Below are 26,996 nucleotides of genomic sequence, written 5' to 3'. Positions count from 1 at the left end.
CAAACTATGTATTTTATTTCCTTAGCCGTTGTATTATTTTCGTTATATTATTTTATGTTTGAGATATGAATTTATATAGACACTTGTATTATTGATATAAATGTTTGACTTGTATTGTTTATGATATTATAATATAAATATAGCATAATTAATTACAACCTAAATTATAATTCTGGTTCGAGATCTAACGGCTCTAATTACACGTAATTTACGTAACCACGTACCATGCTGTGATAAGATTTTTCGCGTGCCGTGTCAAATTTTCAAAAGATAGTTGCGACAAGAGACACATGAGTCACGGACTCACAGTACATAACTGATAGGTGTATCGTACCATTCCGCGACAGAGTCGATCCCGTCGTGCCATTTTTCCACTCTAAATAAACTTAGGGGTGCAAAAAAAATATATATCCTTCTGTATCCGAATCCATATTTAAAAATTAAATACGGATATCCTTATTCAAATAGTAAATATATATCATATAATTTTAATATATATATTATGAAAATATTTATGCATATACTCTGATATCTGATCGGTATTTATACATATCTATATATCTATCTAATATCTAATATTTAATGTGTATCCGTATTTCAAAAATAAAACGGATATAAATATGATTTTACACACTATCCGATCCGTTTGCACCCATTGTTAAACCGGATAAGGAACTAGTACTCTAGAACTGTCATAAATTTGGTTTGCTGGATTTTATTTTTTTGTCCGAGATGCCATGGTAACAAAATCCATCTACACGGTAAAAAAAAAAAGAAAAGGGGTAAAAGATAAAGTTTGACCGCTAAAAATAGGCTTTTACCACTGTCAAAGAAATCCGCAACTTTGGACCAAACATGCAAAACAACCCTCGCTACAAAATCATCGAGATCCACATTCAACTTTTTCTCTTTCGCCCTTCTATTTAGGTAAAACATAGATAGTGCCAGAATTGTGTAGTGTATAATAAATAACCAAAAATCCGAGGACTGTTTCCAAACTTTCTATTCTTCCTTTGATCTATCATACAAACAAACCACCATTACCCACGTTCTCTCTATCAGAGGTAAAACCCCGATATCTCTTTCTCTTTCTCTTTCTCTTTCTTCGATCGTTTACGAGCTAATGGCGATTGATGCAATGCCTCGCTAGGTTCAGAATTCTCGGGCATCCTTCAATGGAGGTATACACAATCTCTCGTTCTTTCGAGTTTTCGCGCCATCGCTATGATCTTGTTTCGCACCATTGATGTTTGGCAGAATGCCCCACTGGGCGAAATGGGAAACGGGAGGGATAACAATATGGCCTGATCCATTTGCACTTATCGATGCTAAATTTAGCATATAGAAATGATCTTTGAGATTGTATTCTGCTGTGCATAATCCATTCTTCAATCAAGGAATTTTTTTTTTTTGTATTATCTCATAGGTGCAATGAACAAACGCCTGATTAGTGGATCATCGGTAATTTGATAAAAAAAAAAAAAGAGATTTTAAATTAACCGTTATCAGCGTCAATGAACTCTTAAAGTTCCTCATTCAAGCAAACAACATATTAAGGGCACAAATTCAAGCTGTTTATAGTAATGGAAGTGTGTTTGATGAAATGCCAGAAACAGGAAAAAGGAGGGAACCGGCGTGTGAGCTTTAAGGCAGGAAAGGAGTTGGAGTCGCCGCGGTTCAGAGCCATAATTCGTGCAACAAGTGGCCGAAAGAAGAGAGGTGATGTAAAGAGCTTCTCTCATGAGTTAAATCAGAAAGGCCACCACCAATTGCCCATTCGCAGGCTTCGAGGCGTCACCAGCCTTGACGTAACATCATATCTATCTCTCTCTGTTCTTGTTTCCATACAAAATTAATTCATTTCAACTCACAACACTGGTGCATAAGTTATGTTTAATTATTTTCAGGAACTAATAAATGTCGTAAGAATGAAGTTCACTCGCTTAAAGATAGATGTTGACTCAGAGCTGTGTATATACGGAAGTGATTTGATAAGCACCATTGAGCGTATCCCTGAGGAGCACCCTGATAGGATACAGCTTGAAGACCTCCTAGTGATTGCACAAAAATGCGAAGCAATGTCTGCCGATGAGTTCTGGGTGAAATGTGAGGGGATTGTGCAGGGCCTAGATGACCGGCGCCAGGAGCTTCCAATGGGCCCACTCAAACAAGCCCACACCCGTATCCTCTTCATCCTGACCCGTTGCACCCGTTTGCTTCAATTCCGAAAGGAGGGTGCATTTGGGGAGGGTGAGCATATACTTGCATTGCACCAGCTGAGCGATCTAGGGGTATATACATCCACTCAAGGAAATTCAGGCGATCTAGGGAAAAAAATGGTCCTCACAGTCAATGATATAAAGGAGAGGCTCATAAGACAAAGGATAATGGAGAACAGGCATCAGAGTGTCGATTTTGTGGGGAGGCCACTGGGCCCATACCTGCCAGAGAAAGATAATCTCTCTCCAGAAAGCAGAGACCGGATCTCTTCATGGAAGAAACTGCCGTCAGCTGCTGAGAAAAAGCAAAGAATAGACGAGCCGGGCCCCACCAATAAGGTTTTAGATTCCTTTGCAAATCTGAACAGGATTAAAGTGAGCCGGGAAGAGATTGCAGAGAGAATTGCAGTGGGAGAATTCAGAGGTGGAGACGACCAACAAGGGGGTGTCATTGGAAAGAGGCAAAGGATGATTTGTAGGATATGTGAGTATGATATACCGACTGAGCATGCGGCAAATCACAACAAGGTGTGCACCATAGCATACAGGTGTGATGCACAAGGCTTGAGCCTTGACAATCGGTTACACAAGGTGGCTGATATTCTCGAGAAAATACTTGCTGCATTTAGGACCCACAAAAGTTTGGATGCTATTTCTGAAGAAAATGAAGAGGTCTCTTCCCCTGAAACTGTTAGTTACTTCTCTGTTTTTCCAATTTTTCTTTTCTTATCATTGTTTCTTGAGTGTGGCTATGGTACTATGCATAGCGCAGATTGGTCCGTAGTATGGATCAATATCTTTCTTTCTAAAGTTCAAATAGTCAATTTGTAACTGTTCAATATGATCTCCATATGAAAATGTACTTCCGGATTAAATTTTACTTTGTTTTGAATTTTTTTGCTATTTTTTAGATAGGTAGAAAATCACTACTTTTGAATGGTTGACAATTTTTAGTGACAATTTTTAGAGCAAGTGATTTTCTACCCATCTAAAGAAATTGTATAAAATTTATAAAATATGTAAAAATTTGATCTCTAAGTACATTCTCATATTGAGATCATGTTGAACGGTTCAGATTGACCGTTTGGATTTTGAAAACGAAGATATTGTTTTATAGTACGGACCAATCCGTGGTATACATAGTACCATAGCCTCACTCTTGTTTCTTCTGGTAAGTGAGATATCAACGGATGGCATGGATAATTCACAGGGAACTCCAAAGCGTGTATCAGGGAGTGCAACACCTCAGTCTCCAACAATTTCACCAACTACTGCGCAAGCAAACCAGCTACTAGATATGGATAGGGCCTTCACCGAGCTTGAAAATTTCCAACAGGTTCATAAATTTTCATTGTCCATTGGGTTGTTACATTTACTTGGTGCATATCACTCAATTTGGATGACATGGTGTATTGTCAACTCTCTAGATTGATAGTCTATTAAACATAACTCGAGACATAGAGAGAATACAGTCATATGACTTGGACTCCCTAGAGAAGTTGAGCTCCTATCTTGAGGATCTAAATGCAGTGATTGACACAAGAAAGGTTGATGCACTTGTTGTGGATACATTTGGCAAACGGATAGGGAAACTCCTCCAGTAAGCTCCTTTATCTCCTCTTGAGTTTTTGTCTCTTTCTCTTTTCTCTTTATCTGTCTTTTTTGGTTCTTTTTTGTTTGAGAAGCATAGTAGATTTCATGCATAGCACGTAAACCATTTATATCTCCCCCTCCTTTTTTTACTGTAAACTGCAGGGAGAAATTTATACAGCTGTGCGGAGATGCGGATGAGTCACAGAATGATCAGTCCTATTCAAATGGAGATGATGACAGTCTTTCAGACAATAGTGTGGGCAATAGTGCTAGAGCAACAAATATTAATGCAAAATTCAAGGACAGAACTACAATAGAAGATTTTGAGATATTAAAGCCCATTAGTCGAGGTGCTTTTGGTCGTGTTTTTCTGGCAAAGAAAAGAGTTACAGGGGACCTCTTTGCTATCAAGGTGATTCTTTATCATTTTTGTTGTTTGTTTCAAATAACATTTATAAGCAGGAACAAACTAAGATTTTATGTACATTTCATAACTGAAATAGGTTCTGAAGAAGGCAGATATGATTAGGAAGAATGCAGTTGAGAGTATCCTTGCCGAGCGCAATATTTTAATATCAGCACGTAATCCTTTTATGGTCCGTGTTGTTTCTTTTTTCTTAAAAGTTCAATTTATAGCCCAAATATCCATTAACTAAAATATTAGCAACCATTTGTTTGCTCTCTCTTATGTTAATCAAAAGGTTAGGTTCTTCTATTCCTTCACGTGTAGAGAAAATCTGTATTTGGTCATGGAGTACTTGAATGGAGGTGATCTCTACTCCCTTTTGAGAAACTTAGGTTGCTTGGATGAAGATATGGCACGGACCTATATAGCTGAAGTGGTATACAACTGCTACTTTATAGAAATCTGAATTTTATACCTAATTTAGGTAATGATTTAAGACTTATCAGTTCAAGACTTCAAGTAGACAAATGGATAGATGATTTGTTTTTCTTTGTTTTGTGTTCCCTTAAGGTTCTTGCATTGGAATATCTCCATTCATTGAATGTTATCCACCGAGATCTAAAGCCTGATAACCTGTTAATTTCTCGAGACGGCCATATCAAGGTTTTGTTAATAATGGTTTCTTTATTCATTTGATTGTTATAATCTATTACATCATTGCACTTCTCTGCTATATTTTCCAGCCTACATCTGGAGTGGAAAAAGAATCTAACAGTGATCTCTTATTTATGTAGTTGACTGATTTTGGGCTATCAAAAGTTGGTTTGATAAACAGCACAGATGACCTGTCGGGCCCTGATGTCAGCAGTGGATTGATGGGGGAGCATCAGGACGATGCTGGGCCTGAGGTGGCAGCCCAACGGGCTGAGAAGAGAGAACAAAGGAGAAAACAAACTGCTGTTGGTACCCCTGATTATCTTGCTCCTGAAATCCTTTTGGGGATGCCTCATGGTTTGTTCTTTAAATCTTCTTTGTTCCATTCAGTGTTTAGTTCTCTACACATTATTGGTAACTGTGGTAATAATTCTCAATAATTTTTAAATATAGGTCCAACAGCAGATTGGTGGTCAGTGGGGATTATCCTATTTGAATTACTTGTTGGTATCCCCCCTTTTAATGCAGAGCATCCACAGGTTTGTTTTGCACCTACTTTTTATAACTATTATTTATCTTTATAAGTTTGCTTTAACTTTGTTCAAAGCAGGTCTTATAATATTTATTATTTACCTACCTTTCACTATTTGCTTCTGGATAGAACAGTTTTTTTTATTTTAATAATTGGCCTTTCAAAGTGGGAATATGTCCCTTTACTAGAGTCACTGTCAGTGCTATTTTCTGGGTTTGGAAATCTAGGGTTTGGTGTTGTATATGATTGACTTCGGAGATATCTTTTTCGATCTAAAAAACAAAAAATAGTTTTTCACTGCTTTTCGTGCCAACTTGCTAATAATTGGGCTTGGTTATGTCAGGTCATGTTGACCAAAACCCACCTCTGGTCGTCTCTACTTAAAAGCTATTGTTAATTAAATTCCTGGTTTCGTGCAAGTCCTTTTTTTTAAAGGTTAGTGGCTTTAAATACCTACTAACGATTTCATTAATAAAAAAATTAATTACAACACGTCAAATGATGCTCATTCCTAGATCTACTCCTTTATTCTCTTCAATTCCTCTAAACCACCATATTCTTCCTTTCCTACATATCTACACTCCTATTCTCACTATTCTCCTAATCGACCTATTCCCATATACCCCATCTCTCTCCATGACCAGATCTCCACTGCGCTTCGATCGAGATGGGGGTAGAGACTCTGCGCTCACAGCTGCTCTGCTCCATCCTCTCTCCCTCACCCTCCTCTCCGCTAAAGGAGGTAGAGACAGGGGGGGGGGGGGTTGAGATCTAACCCTGAAGTATCTTACCCCCTGTTAAAATTTCTTTATCCGTAATAGGAGAGAGTGGTTTCGTGCAAGTCTTAATTAGTGATAAATAGGACATCATGGAATTTAAGTCAAATCATATTTAACTACTATGTCCTTTTCTATGCCCTCATTTTTTTTCTCTAGTAATTGTGTACCAGCAAGAACAAGAGTTCTAACAAGCTATTCTACTTTTGAAATGCAGAGAATATTTGACAATATTATGAATAGAGATATACCATGGCCACATGTGCCGGAAGAAATGAATTTCGATGCTTATGACTTGATTGACAAGTAAGAAAACAAAAGTTTATCTCTTCCTTAAATTACTAGTCTGGTTTTATGACACAAAGGAATGGTACCAGTCAACACCTATCTTATCCGTGGACTTCTTGAACTTTTCTATGCCCCATGTTTAAATTGAGTTCTTTGATAAAAAAAAAAAAATTCAGTTATCCTCTGAGGGTATATATTCCAAATAGCTCTATGCGAACTTATTGCTATTGAAAAATTATACAACCAAATTCAGATTTGTAAGTATCTTTTAATTGTTCCTTAACATGAAAGCAGATTGCTAATTGAAAACCCTCTTCAACGGCTGGGAGCTACTGGCGCCACAGAGGTAAGCCTAACCTTTGTTTGATCATCATAATTATACTTTAGTGCACCAATATGATTTTGGGAGTAACGCAATAAATTTAACACATAACTATTCATGAATAGAGCAGGTGAAAGCGCATCCCTTTTTCAAAGACATCAACTGGGACATGCTTGCTAGACAAAAGGTTCACCTCTACTTTCAACAAACATCATTTAAACTAATTATCTGATTAATTAATTACTAAATCAGTTTCCTCTTGGTGTTAGGCTACATTTATACCAACAACAGAGGATGAGTACGACACTAGTTATTTTGAGTGTCGGCACCCATGGGGAAACAGTGGTGGGGGCTCCACTGAGCAGGCCAGTGTAACAAGTAATGACTATGATGAAATCAGCGATTCTAGCAGCTGCTGCAGTACCCCCATCAGTGAAAATGATGAAGAGGTTAATTCTTCTTTGTACTTACATTTTTCATTTTATTATCATTTTTCTTTGTTTTTGCAAGTGCGACCTAGTATTTTGTTGTATAATAATTGATGTTAGTATTTTCTAGTGTTTCCCCCATTAACAACTAGCACTTACCGACATGTTTGCCATCGACATTTGCCAGGTTTGTACAACGGAAAGTATAAACCTTAGAAGCTCTGACAAATTTGACCCTAACCCTGATAAACTTCTGTTTTGGAGTTCATAACATCAAGTTTGGTGTCGGGTACCATCTTTAAATTAACATGTTTGGTTCATATCAGTGGATTTACCCCTTGTTCCTCATTTAAATGGAAAATCAACTAGTCTGAGTGATATGAAAAGATTTGAAGGCAATTTGGGGAGTTTTGCATGAAGTTGCTATTGTATACATCAAACATTGAGCATTATATCTATATGCAAATGCCAATGATCCCAGTGTAATTTAATAATACACCGAAATTTTGTGTCCATCATTTACAATGCTTCACGTATGTGCTTATATAATACTTTTATTTTCACCTAACTTGCACTGTTTACAACAGGTGGATGAATGTGGAAGTATGGAGGATTTCACCTCTCGAACCATATCCGTCAAATATTCCTTCAGTAATTTCTCTTTCAAGGTACAACTTTTTTATCTTCATAATTCTGACAAGTTATTTGGTTTGCTCTGTTTTGGGGGGATCCGTATCCTCCCAGGTACCTGACTCAACAAAATTGAAACGGACGGCCCATATTTAATATCAGCCGATGCCTGTTCAGGATGACAGAGGGGGCCGTATTATTTGTGCTTTGAGATTCATGTCAAGTTAAAAATTCCAGTCTTGGGCCGTCCAATTTAATTGTACTCACTCAGGTAACCTGAGGGGATGTGAATTCGTTTTGGGGCGTGTTTGGTACTTTTTTTATCTTTCAAGGTACTGGTTGGCATCACTCAAAGTGAAGAAAATGATAATGACATATTTGTTCTCTTTTGTATGTTTTATTTTGCGAGTAGAATATCTCTCAGCTAGCTTCGATGAACTACGATCTCATGAAGCAAAGTGTAAGCAAGGAAAGTGCTTCCAATTCTTGATTCCTGCAAAAATGTACAATAGCAATCAAGAACCAGGAAACATTTCTGTCACATATAGCTCTCTGAGTCTCGGTGTAAATCTAAGAGACCAGTCATAAATGTACTAAAATAACAAAAAAGAAAGAAAAAAAGAAAGAAAAAAAAAAGAACATCTTATATCATAGATATATACAAAGATATATAGACACAACATGCACAGTACTTTCTTGAGGTTTTCATTTTCGTTGTTTTTGTGTTGTACATATTCAGCGTTCTTTCTTTTTTGGTGGTATTAATTTCTGGTAAATTTTGTGCATAGTTTTTGGGCTTAGTTTATTCCATGGCCCATAGAAACGCCTGAACAAAAGTTTTGTTTTGTTTTTTTTATTCTGGACTGTTTAAAAAACTTTTGCCCCACATTCTTTTTTCTTAAGTTGGCCATTCGAGTTCTAATTACAAGTTTAACAATATATACACATGACCTTGGAATGAAAAAATTGAAACAAACTTTGGTCAATTAATGAGTTCAGCTAGTATGACATCGGTTTCATATGACACTAACTCCAAAATTAATTGGATAAATTTTAAATGACTAACTCAAATCGTTCAAACCGATTTACTTTATGAGTGATGTGTTTACCTGCAATATTTTTATATTTTCTAGTTATTTTAGTATCAAATCAAGCGGTCAAAAATGTTGAAAAATGAATGCATTAAAATTAACTTGAAAACTCATACATTTGACTGTTTGACTTGATACTAAATAAATTCGAAAAATTATAAATTTTGCATGTAAATACACAACTAATGAAATAGATGAATTTGAACGGTTTGGATTTACCGTTTGAAGTCGATTCGATATGTTTTAGAGTTTGTGTTATATATACTGAAATGAGACTGATGTCATACAAACTAGAATCTAACTTTATGTCAATTTGAATAATTTACTGTTAAATTAAGGATTCTATTGTCGTAAAAGAGGAGGATAAGGCTTTGTATGTGGCAATAAAGTAGAACAACAACAAATCCATAGTTGCACGTGGATTCGTGGAAGCGCGTATGAGAAAGGTGAATGGTAAAAAGGATTAGAAAAATGAAAAGAAATAGAGAAAAGAGTCGTGCTTAGACCTCTTTCAAATAACGAATTCATTTGACTCTGATATTTGATTTGCCACTTGTTTGGTCTCTCTCTCTCTCTCTCTCTCTCTCTCCTGTCATACTTTTTTCTATTTTTAATAAATGAGACGTCCTTATCTCTTAACCATAAGTTAATAACATAGAAGTCAAAATTTTAACTTATAACATAAGTCAAATTTTAAATGGCATTTTTGTACTACAAAAATAAACAACATGGTTTAAATTAATTAAGAAACTCGAGTCCATATGAGAAAAAAATATTTGTCAGGGCTGAATGATTGCCAAAAAAAAAAAAAAATCTAAAGAGCTTAAATTTTTTATTTTTACTTTTTTTTGTGGGGTTTGGGAATTCGTATCCTCTGCATTAACTCAAAAAAGAATCTTTTGGGTTAATGAATCTGGACCGTCCGATCCGCTTTAAGATTCGTACTGACTAGATCCACACTAATATTAAAGAGTTCCTGAATTATAAGCTGTGGCCGGATTGACTCCGTTTAAAATCAGACAGCCGAGATAGGTTAACTCAAAAGATGCTCTTTTGAGTTAATGCAGACGATGCGGACTCGGGTTTGGGAGGGAGGACCAGTGTTATTTGTTCTTTGAGATCCGTGCAGAACGTATTTAACGGTTGCAATTTTCCCAAAAAAAAAAAAAAAAACTCAAAGTTTGAGATACCTCAGAGGATGGGAATTCGGAGCAGGTTGGGTATGTCATAATTTCTTTTTTTTTTCCAAGGAATAGAATTTGGTTGATAGCAATATTTTACTAGACTAACAATCTATGATTAGTAGTTGACTGAGACATGTAGAAATTTGAGTTGCAAGTCGCATTAATGCATAGCCTTTAGCCCTTTAGCCCCTACTAAACGGTCAAATGCGGCAGGCAGTCTCCTTTAGCGAATTAGCTGCGTTCACACATGTGGCTAAAAGCTACACCACATGAGTTCACTTCTACTCGTTTTACCTTTTGATTTTTGTGAATCACCAAAATTCGAGAATTCCTGTGCCTAAAAGCTACACCGTGGGTTCACTTCTACTCGGTTTACCTTTTGATTTTTGTGAAGCATCGAAATTATAGAATTCATAAGCATGGACAGGGACGGATTCAAGATTTTAGTAGGAGGGAGATTAGAAAAATATCGAATCGGGTTTAAATAACTTATTGGATTTAAATTCGTTAACTAATTGGGTACTTGATAAAAAAATAATACTTTGACTTATATTTTTCAATGCTCTAACTTGTAATGTTTAATGTTTTAACTTATAATTCTAATTACCAATCATAATTCAAGAAATTTATTTTGATTTTAACACTAAATTTAACCCGAATTACAAATCAAACATTCAGTAAGGGACAACAAAATTCCAGGGGGGCAAAGTCGATCGATATTGATGGATCACCACTAAGATTCGAAATCCAGAGGGGGTGGCTGCCCCCCCCCCCCCCCCGGTCTATGCTGGGTCTGCTCCTGAGCATGGGAATAAATAGTATTATATTCGGATTTTTTTCGTGTATATATATTATAAGAGGAGGGCTCAAATGCTTCCTTTTTTGTGTCTCCATCATGCTTCTATTTTTTAAAATGTTAACAAATCAAAATTTAAATCATAAATGTCAAAATAAACCCGTTAGATGTGATCTATATTTTTTCTCTATGTGTACACAAACAAAATATCACATTTCGATTTTGTTTTGGTTATCATCAAGAGCTTGCAAAAAATATACTAATATGGATGATTTGTAGACGTTGATTTTTCAACTTATTGATTCACATAAAAACAAAGATTGAAAAATGGTATTTTTTTTTTATGAACCTATAGAGAAAATAACATAGATCACACCTGACGGTTTTATTTTGACATTTATGATTTAAATTTTGAGTTATTAAAGTTCTTAAAAATGGAGGTATAATGGAGGCACAAAAAATGGAGGCATTTGAACCCTCTTCATATTATATATATAGAGATAGGTTGGCTAAGATCAAAGTGGTAATTCCTAAGCTTTGGTGCTACTAATTCGTTTTTCAATTTTCAAAGTTCAAAACATCAATCTGAACCATTCAAGTCAATTTTTATATTAAAATATGCTTGGAGACCAAATTTTATATTTTTCTGAATTTTTTTACTATTTATTAAGCCACTTTGAAAATCGCTGATCCAACGATGGTTTCTATTTTACTATTTTGTTAAGCCACCGTTGGATCAGCGATTTTTAAAGTTGCTTAATAAATAGTAAAAAAATTCAGAAAAATATAAAATTTGGTCTCCAAGCATATTTTAATATAGAGATTGACTTGAACGATTCGGATCGACATTTTGAACTTTGAAAATTGAAAAACGAATTGGTAGCACCAAAGCTCAGGAACTATCACTTTGATCTTAGCCAACCTCTCTCTCTCTATATATATATATAGATAGAGAGAGAGAGAGAGAGTTGGGCTAAAATGAGTCATGGCTCATTTTAGCCATTTTGAAAATTCAAACAACCGATTCGAACCGTTCATCTTGTTCTCCATATTGAAATGTGCTTGGAGACCAAATTTTACATTTTTTGGATTTTTTTTTTTTACTTCATGAGTGATGCATGTACATGTAAAATTTTGAAAGTTTCAAGTTTATTTGCTATAAGGTCAGGCGGTTAAAGAAATAAATCTTTCATTAGTTAATTTATAAGTTGTTTAAATATTCAATTTTTATCGTTTATTTGATCACTTGACCTTGTAGCAAATAAACTAGAAACTTTCAAAATTTTATATGTACATGCATCACTCATAAAGTATATGAATTTCAATGATTTGGATTCAGCGTTTGAAGTCGATCCGGTGTACTTTTCGAGTTGTGCCCACTAAATTCTCTTAGGGCCTGTTCGGCAGCCCAGTAGGGAATAGGAATGGGTGTGGGAATCAAAAATTTTGAACTGGATTTTACTGTTTACCGTGGGAATAAAAACTTCAGTCTGAGCAAAAAAAAATTTCCCACGGTGAACAGTAATCTACCGAACGGGCTCTTAGTGAGCACATCACACCCTAGCTTTGCTCATATATACATATATTATAAATTTCAGTAACCAGGGGACATTTTTTTTAAGAGACTGGAAGAAATTTTTCTTTTTTGTTGTATTATTAGTCATCTACTTGATATGAATTATATAGCATAAAAAAACTCAGAAGTTCAATCTTTTCAAAAAAAAAAAAAAAAAAAAAACCGTATATTAGTAATATTCATGAGTTTAAGCTCATTCATTGACTAAATTTCAAGCTAGATGTCGTCATTAAGAGAAATTCTGACTGGAAATTTTATGTTTGAAATTAGGCCATGATAACTTGCACTTCTGACTTTATAGACTGGAAAATTTTATGTACCTTTGTAGTAGGTCAGTGTCAGCAGGGAAAAATTCCATAACATTCATGAATAACAAATCAATTATGTGGTATCAAATCAGAAATATTTCCATTCATAATTCAAACACTAGCAAATAATTCAGTTTCAAAATGAGCCAAAACAAGCATTTTGAATTATGAATGGAAAAAAATGGCGAAACATCGATGAAACTCTATTTAAAAAAAATTATGCTGTCATTGTTAGCGTCTCGTCAGGTCCGAAACGCTAACAATGTTAACAATTCAGCCGTAAATAAATAAAAAATATTTTTAATTTGATGCCATAATTTTTTTTTTAGAAAAAAAATGCTACATATAAAAAACTCGATTGTTTATGTGCAACTTAAGATAGTGTTGTTGGATATAAGTAAATTATTTTTGCTATTTCAAGGGGTAAATTGATAATTGTACCTGCTAGTTGGGTTATGCTGGGGTTGCCAGGTTGATACTCCACATCATTATTTTTAATAAATATTCGATTTAATCTGTATTCATACCGGTCTAATATCTGATTCATATTTGTATTTGAAAAAAAAAGGACACATATATGCTTTTACCACTATACGCTCTAACGGATTTTTTTTTTTAAATAGAACTAATTTGAATTGTTTTAACATAACAAATACTATTGAGTTGATTTTTTTTAAAAAAACAACTCCACCAATTTTTAAGATTGATGGAGTGAGGAATACGTATAAATGACCAGCACAGATTCTTTAGAACAAAATTTAAATTCTTTCTCCACCGATCGATAGAGCTGTTTTTTTTTATAAAAATCAAATAAATGGGTGCTTGTTTTACTAAAATAATTAAAATTGTACAAATATGTTTGTTGGATAAAAGTAATTAAATTTTTACTATTTAAAGGGTTAAATAGATAATTGTACATGCCACTTGGGCACTTGGGTGATGCTGTGGGTGCCAGGTTGATGCTCCCAATCATTATTTTAATTCAAACACATGGATTTTAATTCAAACCCCACTTGGATAATTGTACATGCTGTGGGTGCCCGGTATAAATAACAAGAGTAAAGCTAATATACACTTAAGTGTACTGTACACTTAACTTTATGACTGTCAGATTTCTTTAAAAGTCGTGTAAATTATTTAAAAGTTGTGGTAGCACGACTTTTAAAGAAATATAATGGCCCTAAGGTTAAGTGTACAGTACACTTGATACACTTAAGTGTATATTAGCTTTACTCAAATAACAAATATGTAAATTATTTTTACTAGTTCAAGAGCTAAATTGATAATCATACATGCCAGTTGGGTTATGCTGGGGATGCCAGGTTGATACTCCATATCATTATTTTTAATAAATATTCGATCCAATCTGTATTCATATCGGTCTAATATTTGATTCATATTCGTATTTGAAAAAAAAAACAGACACATATATGGTTTTATCCAGTGTTTTAATATTCGATTTATATGCGGTATGAGGAAAGTCACTAGCCCACCGCATATGCGGATTTTTATGCGGACTTATATATACGGATTTTAAATGAGACTTTATATATATATAAACAAGTATACGATGATACGTGGTATAAATCACTGTTAACATACTCTAAACTGGTAATATGTGGTATAAACCACTGTTAATATACTCTAAACCGGTAATATGTGGTACAAACCAATGTTAATATAATCTAAACCGGTATTTTTATCATTATTAATATACTCTAAATCGGTAATATGCTCTAAATTGTATATTCAGACCGAATATATATTTTCTATTCAAATTACAACCAAATAGACTGAATATTACTACACTAGTTTTACCACTATAATATCTGACGGATACAAATATGTTTGTTGGATAAAAGTAAATAATTTTTACTAGTTCAAGGGCTAAATTGATAATTGTACATGGCAGTTGGGTGATGCTGGGGGTGCCAGGTTGATGCTCCAAATCATTACTTTAATTTAATTCAAACACGTGGATTTCAAGCACAAACCAAACCACATGGTCCTGTTATAGATAGAACAGAAGTGAAGTTTGGTAGGTTCCTTTTCTTTTTCTTTTTGATATCTAATACATAATCTAGGAGGCATTTAATTTATGAAAGATTATAAAGTAGACCAAGGGAGATGGATGTTAGCAGTTAGCTGAGGAGACATCATCACATGCAAGCATTTTTGTTCTTTAGCCCAAATATTATTTTTAATTCTGTATTTTGCACATGCTCTCTTGATTGTCGAAATATTCTGCTAGACCTTTATTTTTTTTTATTTTTTTGTTGAGGATAATGAGCTAACGGCCTGTAGAAGACCATTCAACTTTTGAGATTTTTTTTTATAAATCATAATTACAGAAAAGATTTTTATAAACCAACATGATTATTTTTTTTCATAAAAATTATAAGAACTGAAATGTCATTTCAGTCTTTTTTTTTGAGACCGAGCCATTTTCACAGATTTCGAGAAAAAAATACGTTGAAAAATTGTAAAATATTTGAGACTGAATTGTTATTTCGGACTCCAAAAAAAAAATTTTGGGACCAAAAGAACATTTAGGGTCTTATCATTTTTGTAAAAAAAAAGTAATCATGTTGGTTTCATAAAGATCTCTTTTCTAATTATGGTTTATAAAAAAAAATTCAACTTTTGATGCTTATGTATTTGTAGATAATTTTTTTTAGTATGAGATGAAAATTAAAGTTTTAAAATTATTTTTATTGATATGTACTGAATTTTAACCTATAATTTTTTATGAGTATAATTAAAATGTCTTATTATTTTCGTTTTCTAATTATATCTCAAATCACAATTTTCATGCCTCATTTTTAAAATAGATACAAAATCATTATTTATGGATGGTTCAAAATGTTCCGAAAAATAATGATTTTGTATCTATCTGAAAGTTTAGTAAAAAAATTAAAAGTTTGGTCTCCAAGGCTACAAGCACATTTTAATATGATAACCATGTTAAGCTACTTAGATTGATTGTTTAGACTTTAAAAAAAAATGAGATATAATTAAAGTATGAAAACAATGTTCTATCAACTATGCCAAATTCATACTCATAAATGCATAAATTTATATTTTTGCAGCTCTTACATCATCAATTTATCTTATCTACATTCAGTTAACCGTTATAAATAAATAAATAAATTGATTCCCTAATTGACACGCATCATAGGCTGTTAATTAAGCTATTTAAAAAAAAAATCAAAATTGCCACGTAATCATACCATGTGATCTTGTTCTTTGCTACAGGGAAATACGGACAAACAAAAATTATTTTTTTAGAAACAATAAATAAAATATAAATTTTACCAAACTTGCTTTGTTCTTTACAAAAATTAATCATAGAAACCGAATGCCATTTTGGTCTCCACCGTTTTCATAGATTTCAAGAAGAAAAATATGTTGAAAAATTGTGAAAATACCAATTCGGTACTAAAAAAAAAAATTCTAGATTGAAATGACATTTCAGTTCTTATGATTTTTATAAAGAAAAAAGTAATCATGCTGGTTTCATAAAAATATTTTTTCTAATTATGGTTTATAAAAAAATTCAACAAAAATGCCAAGACAATTAGTTAACCCTTCTCCAATTTAATTTTGTAACTATATGTGTTTTCTATCTGAAATCCAAAAATTATATTTTATAATTTAGTCCTTCAAACTCATTCCAATGCCCCCCCCCCCCCCCCCCCCCCCCCCCCCCCCCCCCCCCCCCAATTTTTTTAATAAAAAAGAAGTCGTCCATTTTTTTAGTAATTTAAAGTTTTAAACTGTTGCCGCCTGCCGAGTCTCAAATATATAATTTTTTTTACGAAAAAATATTGTTCAATTAAATTATATGCAAATTTCAAAATTTCAAATTATTTTTCATAAACAAATTTAATTGATGAATTCATTACATGTCACAAAATGTTACCTATGTTGTATTTAGAATATTGATGGATGCTAAAATGATATTTTGATTTAGTGACAAAAGACGTGAGAGATCACATGTTCGAATTTCGAACAAATAAATTTTAAATAGGTTGATTCAACCTCTTCTGAGAGATAAGAAATAGTAATTTCAAACAAATACACATGATTTCTATGCGGGAAGTCATGAATTTGAAATTTAAATGAAGAAAATATTTTTATAATAACAAAATGACATAAAAGAATAACAAAAAAAATCTTGAATTCATGTCTACTTTTTTTTTATAGAAAAAAGGAATATATAGAACTATTAACTATTTTAAAACGTATAAGCCGACCCAGTTTTTGAATTTACTCGAAATATCAACGAATTTCTAAGATTCTAGATGGAATAGGAATTGTAATTCTATCTACTTCTCGAGGTATAATAACAGATCGAGAAGATTGACTTCAAAGAATTGGAGGAGAAATTTTATATTATATATAACAATTCTTAATAACCTTCCCTTTAGTCAATTTATTTTCTTCCAAAAGATAAGGTAAAAATTTAACAAAATAGTTTCGACTTCATACAACACACATATTATATGCAACACTGTTTTAATTCTATAATATGTGCGCTGTATGTAGTTAAAACTAATGTGTTAAAAGCTTTACCTACAAGATAGTCATGCTAATTGCAACAAGACAAATAAGCATATATTCGTAATTGTTCCTTCTGGGGATGCTTTGATAAAACATAAGAAGAAAAAATTGAGAGAAGAATGAATTCCACACTGACATTTCTCCTTTTTGTTACCCTCTGGATTTCAGAGCTATCTTCCTATCTTTCTATTCATCCCATAATTGAAATCCTCTGTTACAGATTCTGTGCAATAAATCCTGTAAAGAGTCACTCCCATAGCGTTCTGTTCTATAATTGCAAAGAGCTAGTGGGACCCGCTGGTTGATAACTCGTTACATACAATATTACAGAAGATTGGTAAGGAAATCATGGTCTCTCTATTTTTCCATTAAAAGAGAATCTTTCGCTTTATAATTATTTTGGAGGCATCTGTCTGCGTGTTGTCCCCACTATTCTCTCTTTCTCCGGTTTCTCTCTCTAGATAGTGATAGCACCATGAGTTCATATCATCTAAGGTAACATAATACTTCTCTTTAAATCCAGACTGTCCGATTTAGAATCCATTAGCCCGGATGCTGATCGGACGGTTTGGATATAAACAGAAATATTATGTTACTTCAGAGAATATGAACTGAATTCATAACACAACGGCGACTGGGGCGAATTCACATCCTCTCACTTACCGGACTAAGTACAATTGAATCGGACGGCTCAAAATTGATTTTTTTAACTTGGCACGAATCTCAAAGCACAAATAATACTGCCCCCTAGAGTGGGAAAAAAATGTGCTGTGTCGTGACTAACACGCTGTGACTTTGGTCTCGTGCTGTGCCGTGACAAAAAATATTGAGGGGCGGTCATGGCACGCGAATTCGTGTGCCGTGTTCAAACATAACTGGTTACATTTCTCACGTTTAACTTTTTTTTTAATAATTTAAGTTAGTTTATTCAAGATTCATCATTTGATTAAGACCTAACGGTCATAATTACACGTGACTTGCGTGATTACGTGACATGCTGTGACCGGATCTTTCGCGTGACATGTCGTGCTAAATTTTTCAAAAGCTGATCGCAACATGCGAATGGTCACGGCACATGACACATAAATTACGATATATAATAGTCACACGTGCCATGCTGTTCCGTGATGGAGCCGGCTCTGCCGTGCCATTTTTCCCACTCTACTGTTCCCTCTGTCATCCCGATCAAGGACCGGTTGGGAGTAAATCTGAACCGTCTGTTTCAATTGTGTTAACTCAGGTACCTGAGAGGATTGAACTGAATTCATAAAACAATGGGATTGGAGGCCGCCTTCATCTCTATCCTACAAGCCAAAGAAAAGGTACACAGTACTCCACTTGCACTAGACAATTATTTCTCTAGAGAGAGAGAGAGAGAGGGGAGATCAATAAAATAACCAATTATAAGTAGTGGGGTTAGTGGTAGTGCAACTGTTTCTCTTAATTGTGCTCTGATCAATAGGTAAAGGTTGATGTGAGAGGGGTGACAGGGCAGAAATTGAACAAAATATCACAAATTTGAAGGGAATTGTAATAAATATCGAGCTTGTGTTAGTGTCAGATTCGTCTTCGCAGCTTCGCAGGTATCTTTCATACGTCAATTTTTCTTTGATTTTTGTTGGATTTTTCAATCTGAACATGGAGAAACTTTCCAATCTTGTTTTTAGTAAATATAAAGATCTAGTTTCAATCAAGTTGCATTCTTTTTCTCTCTGGGTATGCTTTCTGTATCGATTTAGTTAGTCTCTGTTGATTAAAGTAAGAACCTGATTCCTCTAGCAAGCTTCCTTTTTTTATTTTTTTATTGGTTAGAAATCATTTCTTTTGAGAAAACTAGATCTCTTATCAGTGCTAGTGAAGAAGATCTTTCATTTGCTTTCTAGCTAATAAGGAAAGCTTAATTCTTATTTCTCCTCCAATTTTTTTTGTGCAGTGTGGAATTATTGATTCGAATTCGTCTTAAATCATCTCTGAGATTTTTGGGAATATTTGAAGAGGAACTGCCACAAAAAGAGAAAAAGTACAGTAAATGAAGATGCTCTCTCCAATGGTATTTGTCTAAATCAATAAAATCTAAAGGTGAAGAGAATAGAATATCCCCCATCAATTCAGAAAAGAAGGGAATAGGAATAAATTGTAGGGATGGAGAAGCAACCAAGCAGCCGTCTCGGTCCCTTGGAGAAATTGCGCAGTTTCAAAATGGAGAAGCAAAAGAGCTTCAGATTGCCCGGCTCGACAAGTTTCAAGGAGAAAAAGTACAAGGAGAGCCCTGGTAAGAGAGGTGATATGATGTTACACCTAGCTGCCCGGGCTGGAAATCTCCCACACGTGCAAATGCTCCTGGCCGAAGCCGGTGAGGAGGGTGCCAAGGATTTGGTCTCGAAACAAAATTTGGATGGTGAGACAGCTCTCTATATTGCGGCTGAGAAAGGTCATGTTGAGGTCGTCAGAGAGATACTGATGGTGTCAGATTTGCAATCAGCCAGCACAAAGGCGAATAGTACTTTTGATGCATTTCATATCGCCGCTAAACAAGGCCACTTGAGTGAGTTCTTTGTCTGTTCCTTGTATTTTTTTTAGAAGTAAAAAACACTATCATTGAATTCATGATTCATGATTAGACCTTTTAATCCTTCTCTTTTCGTATTATATAACAGATGTATTGAAGGAACTGTTGAATTTGTTCCCTGCCCTGGCCATAACCACAAATTCCGTAAATGCCACTGCACTTGATACAGCAGCCACTCAAGGACATGTTGACATAGTAAACCTGCTTCTAGAAACTGACGCCAGTCTGGCACGAATTGCCAGAAACAATGGCAAAACCACGTTACACTCAGCTGCCAGAATGGGGCACGTGGAGGTAGTGAAGGCACTTTTGAACAAGGATCCAAGTATCGGGTTGAGAACTGATAAGAAGGGTCAGACTGCACTTCACATGGCCGTAAAGGGTCAAAACACCGGCATGGTGCTGGAATTACTGAGGCCTGATGTATCGGTTATTAATATAGGAGATAACAAGGGGAATAGGCCTCTTCATGTTGCCACTAGAAAGGCGAATATCAATGTGAGTCCCAGCAATTTTTCCCAATTTATTTTATCACCTTTCTACTATTTTTGACTTAATTTTTTTTTATGTTTAATAAGAGCAAAGAGAGCAAATTGCTAAAAGAAAAAAGAAAAAAGAAAAAAGAAAAAAAAAACAGTGTTCATTGACAAGGGTGGTTTTGTCATTTTTTTTATTACTACATGCAAATTAAGCCTTTGCTTATGCTTTGTATTCTAATCCTCTTATTCAATTCACAAACAGATGGTACGAACTCTGTTGTCAGTTGAGGGAATTGAAGTGAATGCGGTGAACAAGGCAGGAGAAACAGCTCTAGCCATCTCGGAGAAATCAGGAAGTGAAGAAATCTCAGCTGTGCTACGTGTTGCCGGTGCAGTTATAGAACAACAGCAACCGTCCCCACACCCGCCCAACCCTGCAAAGCATCTTAAACAAACTGTTAGTGATATAAAACACGACGTGCAATCCCAACTCAAGCATACACGTCAGACCGAGATGCGGGTCCAGAAAATAAAGAAACGGCTCGAGAAGCTTCACATCGGGGGCCTCAACAATGCCATAAATTCAAACACAGTTGTGGCAGTTCTCATTGCCACAGTTGCATTTGCTGCGATCTTCACCGTACCGGGTCAGTTTGTAGAACAGCCTACACCGGGGTACACGTTAGGTCAGGCTTTCGTCGCTCAGAACGCTGCGTTCATTGTTTTTCTCTTGTTTGATTCCCTGGCGCTTTTTATCTCTCTAGCAGTTGTGGTGGTACAGACATCTCTGATAGTGGTTGAGCAGAGAGCAAAGAAGCGCATGGTTTTTGTAATGAACAAGATGATGTGGCTTGCGTGTTTGTTTATTTCCGTGTCATTTATTTCTCTGACATATGTAGTCGTGGGAAAAGATGACTGGTGGTTGGCATGGTGCACAATGGCAATTGGTGCAGTTATTATGCTGACGACACTTGGGTCGATGTGTTATTGCATTATCATGCATCGGATTGAGGAGAAGAGCTTGAGGAACGTGAGGCGTTCATCTACGAGCCAGTCCCGATCGACGATGTCTATTTCTATGCCATCAGATTCGGAGCTGTTGAATAGTGAATACAAGAAAATATACGCGCTTTGAGATTCATGAGGGAGAACTAACTCTACGTTGGCCTGTATTTATACCGGGGTGCCACGTGGAGGAATTGTATTTTGTTTCAGGGGTGGGGTGGGGTGGGGGGTGGGGGGTGGGGGGTGGGGGGCGGTATATAGGAATAAGCTAGGTTTTATAGCTTTTGCATGGGATGCAAACGGGGTTGGCGTCAGGGATGCCCGAAATTTTTAAAAAGAATTTCTGTAGAATTATGGTCACTGTAACAACTGAGTGAGATTGAAGCTAAAATCATTTCTCAGTACGTCTTTTTTTGTGACCCAATAGAAAATTATGGAGATCCCCTTTGTGGTTTTATTTGACTGAATCAGTCTGTCTGATTTTGTTGCCAGATAAGAAGATAAGAGCATTGTAGTGTATATATATATCTTTATTTCCTTTTAATTGTTTACATCATTACATGGCTTGGAGTGAATTTGCTTTTTCATATAATTGTAAAACCCAATTTTACAATTACAAGTGAAATGGTACAGAGTGTCTGAAAACTTTGCAACACTGATACCAGTCGGTACAACCGCTATCATTGCGTACTGGTACGGTTTGTTGCATTCAGAGCATAGTGAAATCTGATAATACGGGTAGAACTGGGTATTCTTTAAGCTCTCAGCAAGCTTAATTTCAAAATCTATTGGATTAATTTTAAATGATGATTTCAAACAGTTGAAACCAATCTACTTTACATATTTACATATCAAATTTATAAATTTATAAACCAATCTATTTCACCACTTGACTTTAAACTAAATTAATTTTTTTTTTTTATAAATTTGACTTGAAATGATATTTTAATAGATTTTGAAATTAAGCTTGTTAAAGAGCTTAGTGAACTTAAAAAATACCCAAATTCTACCCTGATAATATCCTTTGTCAAGGGGTTTAAATATGCAAATGAACAAATCCTTGTACAAAAAGGGAGGGTCTGTTGAATCCGATTTGGAACCTTTTACTTGTTGGGCTCGGAAGTCGGAAGTTTGAATGTAAATAAAGAAATGTAACGGGCCTCTAATTTCTGTTGGGCTTTGGGCTCTATGTTAATAAAGGAAATTAAAATTAAAAGTTATGGGCCGAAATTTAAAAGCTTGTACGAAATTTTTATTGGGCTTGACATGTTTCTACATTTATCATCCATTAATATAAATTTTATTCTATCAAACACAAAATTAAATATGAATTTTATTTATATTTTATTTTAAATTTCGGTTATATATAAATTTAAATTTTAAAAATATGGACGTGATACAACCCTGTTATTGATAACAACACTCAATTATAATGGAAATTGGCAGCCCAAAATGGCAAATGAACCACACTTTTATTATATTTATAATTTCAAGTGTCATGCATTCAAAAAATGGAACAATAATTAGCAAGGTCGATTTGAAGTTCGTCTAAAGTTTAATAAGGCCTGAATAAATTATACACAAATATGAAAAAAAAAAACAAGAACAAGAAAAATCAAATAGTAAAAGAGCATATAATAGATTTACTTTTTTTGTTATGTATAATTTAAAACATTTGTAAGCTACCAATTCATTAGTCTTAAGAGAGAGAAAAAAATAAAACCATATTATTAAAGATATCTAAAAAATGGCCCTTCTATTGAGATGCAATAATACAAAAATGCCTAGGAATTACGAATATTACAATATTATTGATAATTAAATGCTTTTGAATAACTTCAAGCCTCCGTTTTATATATACTGCCATTTTTTTTTTTTTTTTTGCTTTTGTTTTTGCAATTATGTTGCAAGTTTGTTCCGAGTTCCGACTAGGGGCAGTAATGGGTCCGGATCCTCTAAAGTAATCTAATCTTTGGATTTTAAATCGGGACTGTCCAATTCGTATCTGTCGATCGAGATTGCTTCGCAATTCAAATTCATGTCTCGGGATATCTGCGCTTCACTTCGGATAAATTATCTCGAATTCGAATCGGACGGTCCTGATTTAAAATCCAAAAATTAAGTCACTTCATTGGATCTGAACTCTAGTAACGGGACCCAAAATAATTCTTGAATACCATGAGGAAAAAATATTGAAAACAATTAATATCAATGGAAAAGATTCCAAGTATATTTATGACAATAAATTACTGTTTCTTAAAAGGAAAAATTGATTATTTGCCACTCCAAAATTTTAAAATTAAAATAATGTCATTCCGAAATTAGAAATCATCCTAATGCCAATCTAAACTTAGTTAATTTTTAATTTTACCACTCCAAATAATTAATGACTAAAATACCCTTCTCCCCCCACCCCTTTCTTCTTTTCCTCTCTCTCGTCTCTACTCATCCACTGCCATAGATGAACTTGAACAGGCGATAATACTTGGCTGTTCCCTCCAATACAGCTTCCAGCTAGAATCTTCCCTCCTGTACAGCAAAGTTTTATTTGCACCTGAATTGGGTTGAGTTCTAATAGAAAACTTGAAAAATAATTACATTGAAATTGCTAAGAAGAAATAAATTGCTGCTTCCTAAAATCAATGAAATGAGTACAGCGGAAATTAATTAGCGATCGATTAAAAATGTAAATACTAATAGAACCACGCACCCATAATCAAAGAGAAAGCAGGGACCTTCTCTGGTAAACCAACCATTATCATCTTTCCATTTGGTTTGAGCAGTGCTAGAAGAGGGACAACAGAATGTGAAGCAGAGACAGTGTTAATTATTCCATCCATACTGAAGATTGCGCCTACAACAGACGAAGGGAAGCGTATCCTCTGCAGAGTCATAAGCTGCGGAGTTGTGCAGATCTTTTAATCTGGTTCGTTCGTTTTAAATCGAGTGGACAGGAAGCGTATCCTCTGAGGGCAGGGCAAATTTTGAGAATTTTTTTTCCAATTAGGGCAAGATTTGATTTGGTCCGCTCGATTCAAAACGAACGGACCAGATTAAAAGCTCCGCAGAGGACACGATTCCTAGACCAAGAGGGGTGAAGAAAATGAAATCAACCTCAGGTTAATGACATATTTCTTTTTTAAGCAAGAATTGACATCACTGGATTATATATTGATGTATGGAATTTTAAAATTGAAAAAAAAAATTACATACCTTCATTTTTTCGACATTGCTACTAACCAAGAATGAATCAGCACCCAACCTCTCCATCGCCTCCTTCTCTTTGCTCGGGCTGGAACTGATAACCGTCACCTTCATTCCAAATGCCTTCCCAAATTTGACAGCCACATGGCCCAAACCACCTAGACAGAGAGAGAAAAAGAAAAAAAAAAGATATTTTAGTCATTAATTATTTGGAATGGCAAACTTAAAAATTAACTAAGTTTAGAGTAGCATTATGATGATTTCTAATTTCAGGATGACATTTTTCAAATTTTAACTTGATACCCTAGTTTTTATATGTACGCTTCATTTCGGATAAATTATCTCGAATTAGAATCGGACGGTCCCGATTTAAAACCCAAAGGTTGGATTACTTCACTGGATCTGAACTCCAGTAACGGGACCCAAAATAATTCTTGAATACCTAGAGGAAAAAAATATTGAAAGCAATTAATATCAATGGAAAAGATTTAAAGTATATTTATGACAATAAATAAATGTTTCTTAAAAATACAGATCGTGCATGTACTCACCGTGTATATTCAGAAGTAGGATCACATTGCCAGAAGCCACAAGCCCAGAAAATTGGAATAGCAGCGATAATAGAATTTAATCAGGACCGACCAAGTTGACATTGTTTGTCAAATTAAACAGCATACTCCACAAAGGTTGAAGCCCATTTTTTTCTTTTCTCTGTTTCTTTGGTTTGAAATCAGGTTACGAGAACTTGAACAAATCATGGAACCACAAGTGCCTCTTTTATAGGTGAGGCAGCTGCAAAGAGCAGAGAATAGATTTACTATTTTTTTATTATGTATATTAATGATATATTAATTGTGTTGCCTTCCATCTATCAGATTCACAATCTCATAGGTCCTAATTCAAATCATATATACTAGCTAGGATTCAGATTTTACGATTTAAGCTGGAGGGTCTACAATCTACAGTCTAAGAGTCTACAAATTTTTACTCTATAAAAGATTTGCAAGTAGGGGTGTTCAAACAGTCGGTTTGGTTTAAACCGAACTAAATTTGTGAAACCGAACTAAAACCGAACCGATCAAAATCTAACTGAACTGACCGAATTAAAACCGAACTGATTAAACCGAACTAAATTTCGATTTGTTTGGTTGAACCGAATAGAGGAATTCAATCTCAAAAAATCAAAACTCAATACATAAGCCAATACATTCATAATTTCATAGAAATAAAAATTAAGATACCATTGCGCACTTGGTTCAATTTTATACAAATATATTGATATTCTAAAATATCCAAAATTCTAGATCAATATCTATTCTTGCTTTTTAAGTCCAAAATAAATAAAAGAACCAAAATAATACTTGAATTATTATATAACCGGTCTGTTCAGTTTATTCGGTTTTGAGAAATTAAAACCGAACCAAACCATTTAAACCGAATTACTTCATAAAATCTACCGAACCGAACCATTTAAACCGAAATTCTCCGGTTCAATTCAAAACCAAATAAACCGAACCATTTGAACACCCCCATTTGCAAGATATTTCAAAGGGATGGGGGAGGGGGACCAGAATTGTTAAAGATTTTAAATTTGTAGGTGGTGCATTAATTTATGAATGACAGACGAAAACATTTCAAAATGCAAGCTACACAACAAACAGGCTTAATTAACCAATTAATGGATGACAAATGCATATATAGATGAGGAGGCTTTAAATGTCTTCATTTTTTGTGTCTCTATTTTTAAAAACTTTAATAATTAAAAAATTAAAACTTAAAAGTCAAAATAAAACAGTTGAATATGATCTACATCATTTTATTTATGCATGTGTAAAAAATTATGACATTTTAATTTTATTTTGATTGTCATCAGGAGCTTTAAAAAACACACTAATGTGAATGATTTATAGATGTTAATTTTTGAACTTATTAATTCACATAAAAACAAAATTGAAATGTAATAATTTTTTATGAGCACATAGAGAAAATAACAAAGGTCACAATTAACGGTTTTATTTTGACTTTTAAGTTTCAAATTTTGAGTTATTAAAATTTTAAAAAATGGAGGCATTTGAACCCTCTCTATATAGATATAGACATGTCAGAATATAAATGACGCCTTAAGCTTGTTTTTGTTTAGGTATATGTATATATATATTACGCATGCCAATGAGAACTCTAATTTATGTCATGCACTGTCAATATCGTTTAGAACACATGTATAAATATTGTTATATCAAACACAAATTAAATATGAACTTCATATCTGTTTTATTCTAAGTGTAAATTATACATATACAGAGAGTATCCAGCTGGAAACATATCCTCTGTAGTACCACATCATTCTACGTAATTTCAGTCGAGCGATAATTT

The 26,996-nt window shown here is 34.3% G+C and overlaps 2 protein-coding genes across 3 annotated transcripts; both read left to right on the top strand.

The window, feature by feature from the left end:
- The first annotated feature begins 1,073 nt into the window (after nt 1-1,073).
- On the top strand, nt 1,074-8,528 carry LOC144548008 (putative serine/threonine protein kinase IRE). 2 transcript variants are annotated; one of them, XM_078296699.1, is made up of 17 exons: nt 1,075-1,181; nt 1,611-1,808; nt 1,908-2,909; nt 3,430-3,555; nt 3,647-3,819; nt 3,975-4,224; nt 4,316-4,408; nt 4,514-4,654; nt 4,789-4,881; nt 5,013-5,229; nt 5,326-5,411; nt 6,398-6,486; nt 6,763-6,814; nt 6,921-6,977; nt 7,060-7,239; nt 7,806-7,886; nt 8,261-8,528. In XM_078296699.1, exons 1-17 carry the CDS (start codon nt 1,134-1,136, stop codon nt 8,336-8,338), a joined length of 2,964 nt encoding a protein of 987 aa, XP_078152825.1. In that variant the 5' UTR covers nt 1,075-1,133; the 3' UTR covers nt 8,339-8,528. The 2 variants fall into 2 exon arrangements, 1 of the variants encoding a protein (XP_078152825.1); XR_013509200.1 differs by lacking the exons at nt 7,806-7,886; nt 8,261-8,528 and having other exon boundaries at nt 1,074-1,181; nt 6,916-6,977; nt 7,060-7,137.
- A 10,161-nt stretch (nt 8,529-18,689) lies between these two features.
- Nucleotides 18,690-21,935, top strand: LOC144547889 (ankyrin repeat-containing protein ITN1-like). Its single transcript, XM_078296569.1, has 4 exons — nt 18,690-18,949; nt 19,300-19,911; nt 20,024-20,433; nt 20,677-21,935. The coding sequence occupies exons 2-4, from the start codon at nt 19,509-19,511 to the stop codon at nt 21,547-21,549; spliced, it is 1,686 nt and encodes a 561-aa protein (XP_078152695.1). The 5' UTR covers nt 18,690-18,949; nt 19,300-19,508; the 3' UTR covers nt 21,550-21,935.
- Nucleotides 21,936-26,996: the final 5,061 nt, after the last annotated feature.

This window comes from Carex rostrata, chromosome 32 (genome assembly GCF_964058835.1).
Source record: "Carex rostrata chromosome 32, lpCarRost1.2, whole genome shotgun sequence".
Taxonomy (NCBI): Eukaryota; Viridiplantae; Streptophyta; class Magnoliopsida; order Poales; family Cyperaceae; genus Carex; species Carex rostrata.
The sequence above is the reverse complement of the archived record's forward strand: the minus strand, read 5'-3'. Positions and strand labels throughout refer to the sequence as shown.

Bases quoted from the DNA above. Each gene is read 5' to 3' on its own strand.
- LOC144547889 (XM_078296569.1), top strand. From the start codon at position 19,509: ATGGAGAAGCAACCAAGCAGCCGTCTCGGTCCCTTGGAGAAATTGCGC. The intron at 19,912-20,023 runs GTGAGTTCTTTG...ATTATATAACAG, and splicing joins CGCTAAACAAGGCCACTTGA to ATGTATTGAAGGAACTGTTG. The intron at 20,434-20,676 runs GTGAGTCCCAGC...ATTCACAAACAG, and splicing joins CTAGAAAGGCGAATATCAAT to ATGGTACGAACTCTGTTGTC.
- LOC144548008 (XM_078296699.1), top strand. From the start codon at position 1,134: ATGCAATGCCTCGCTAGGTTCAGAATTCTCGGGCATCCTTCAATGGAG. The intron at 1,809-1,907 runs GTAACATCATAT...AATTATTTTCAG, and splicing joins GAGGCGTCACCAGCCTTGAC to GAACTAATAAATGTCGTAAG. The intron at 7,240-7,805 runs GTTAATTCTTCT...TGTTTACAACAG, and splicing joins TCAGTGAAAATGATGAAGAG to GTGGATGAATGTGGAAGTAT.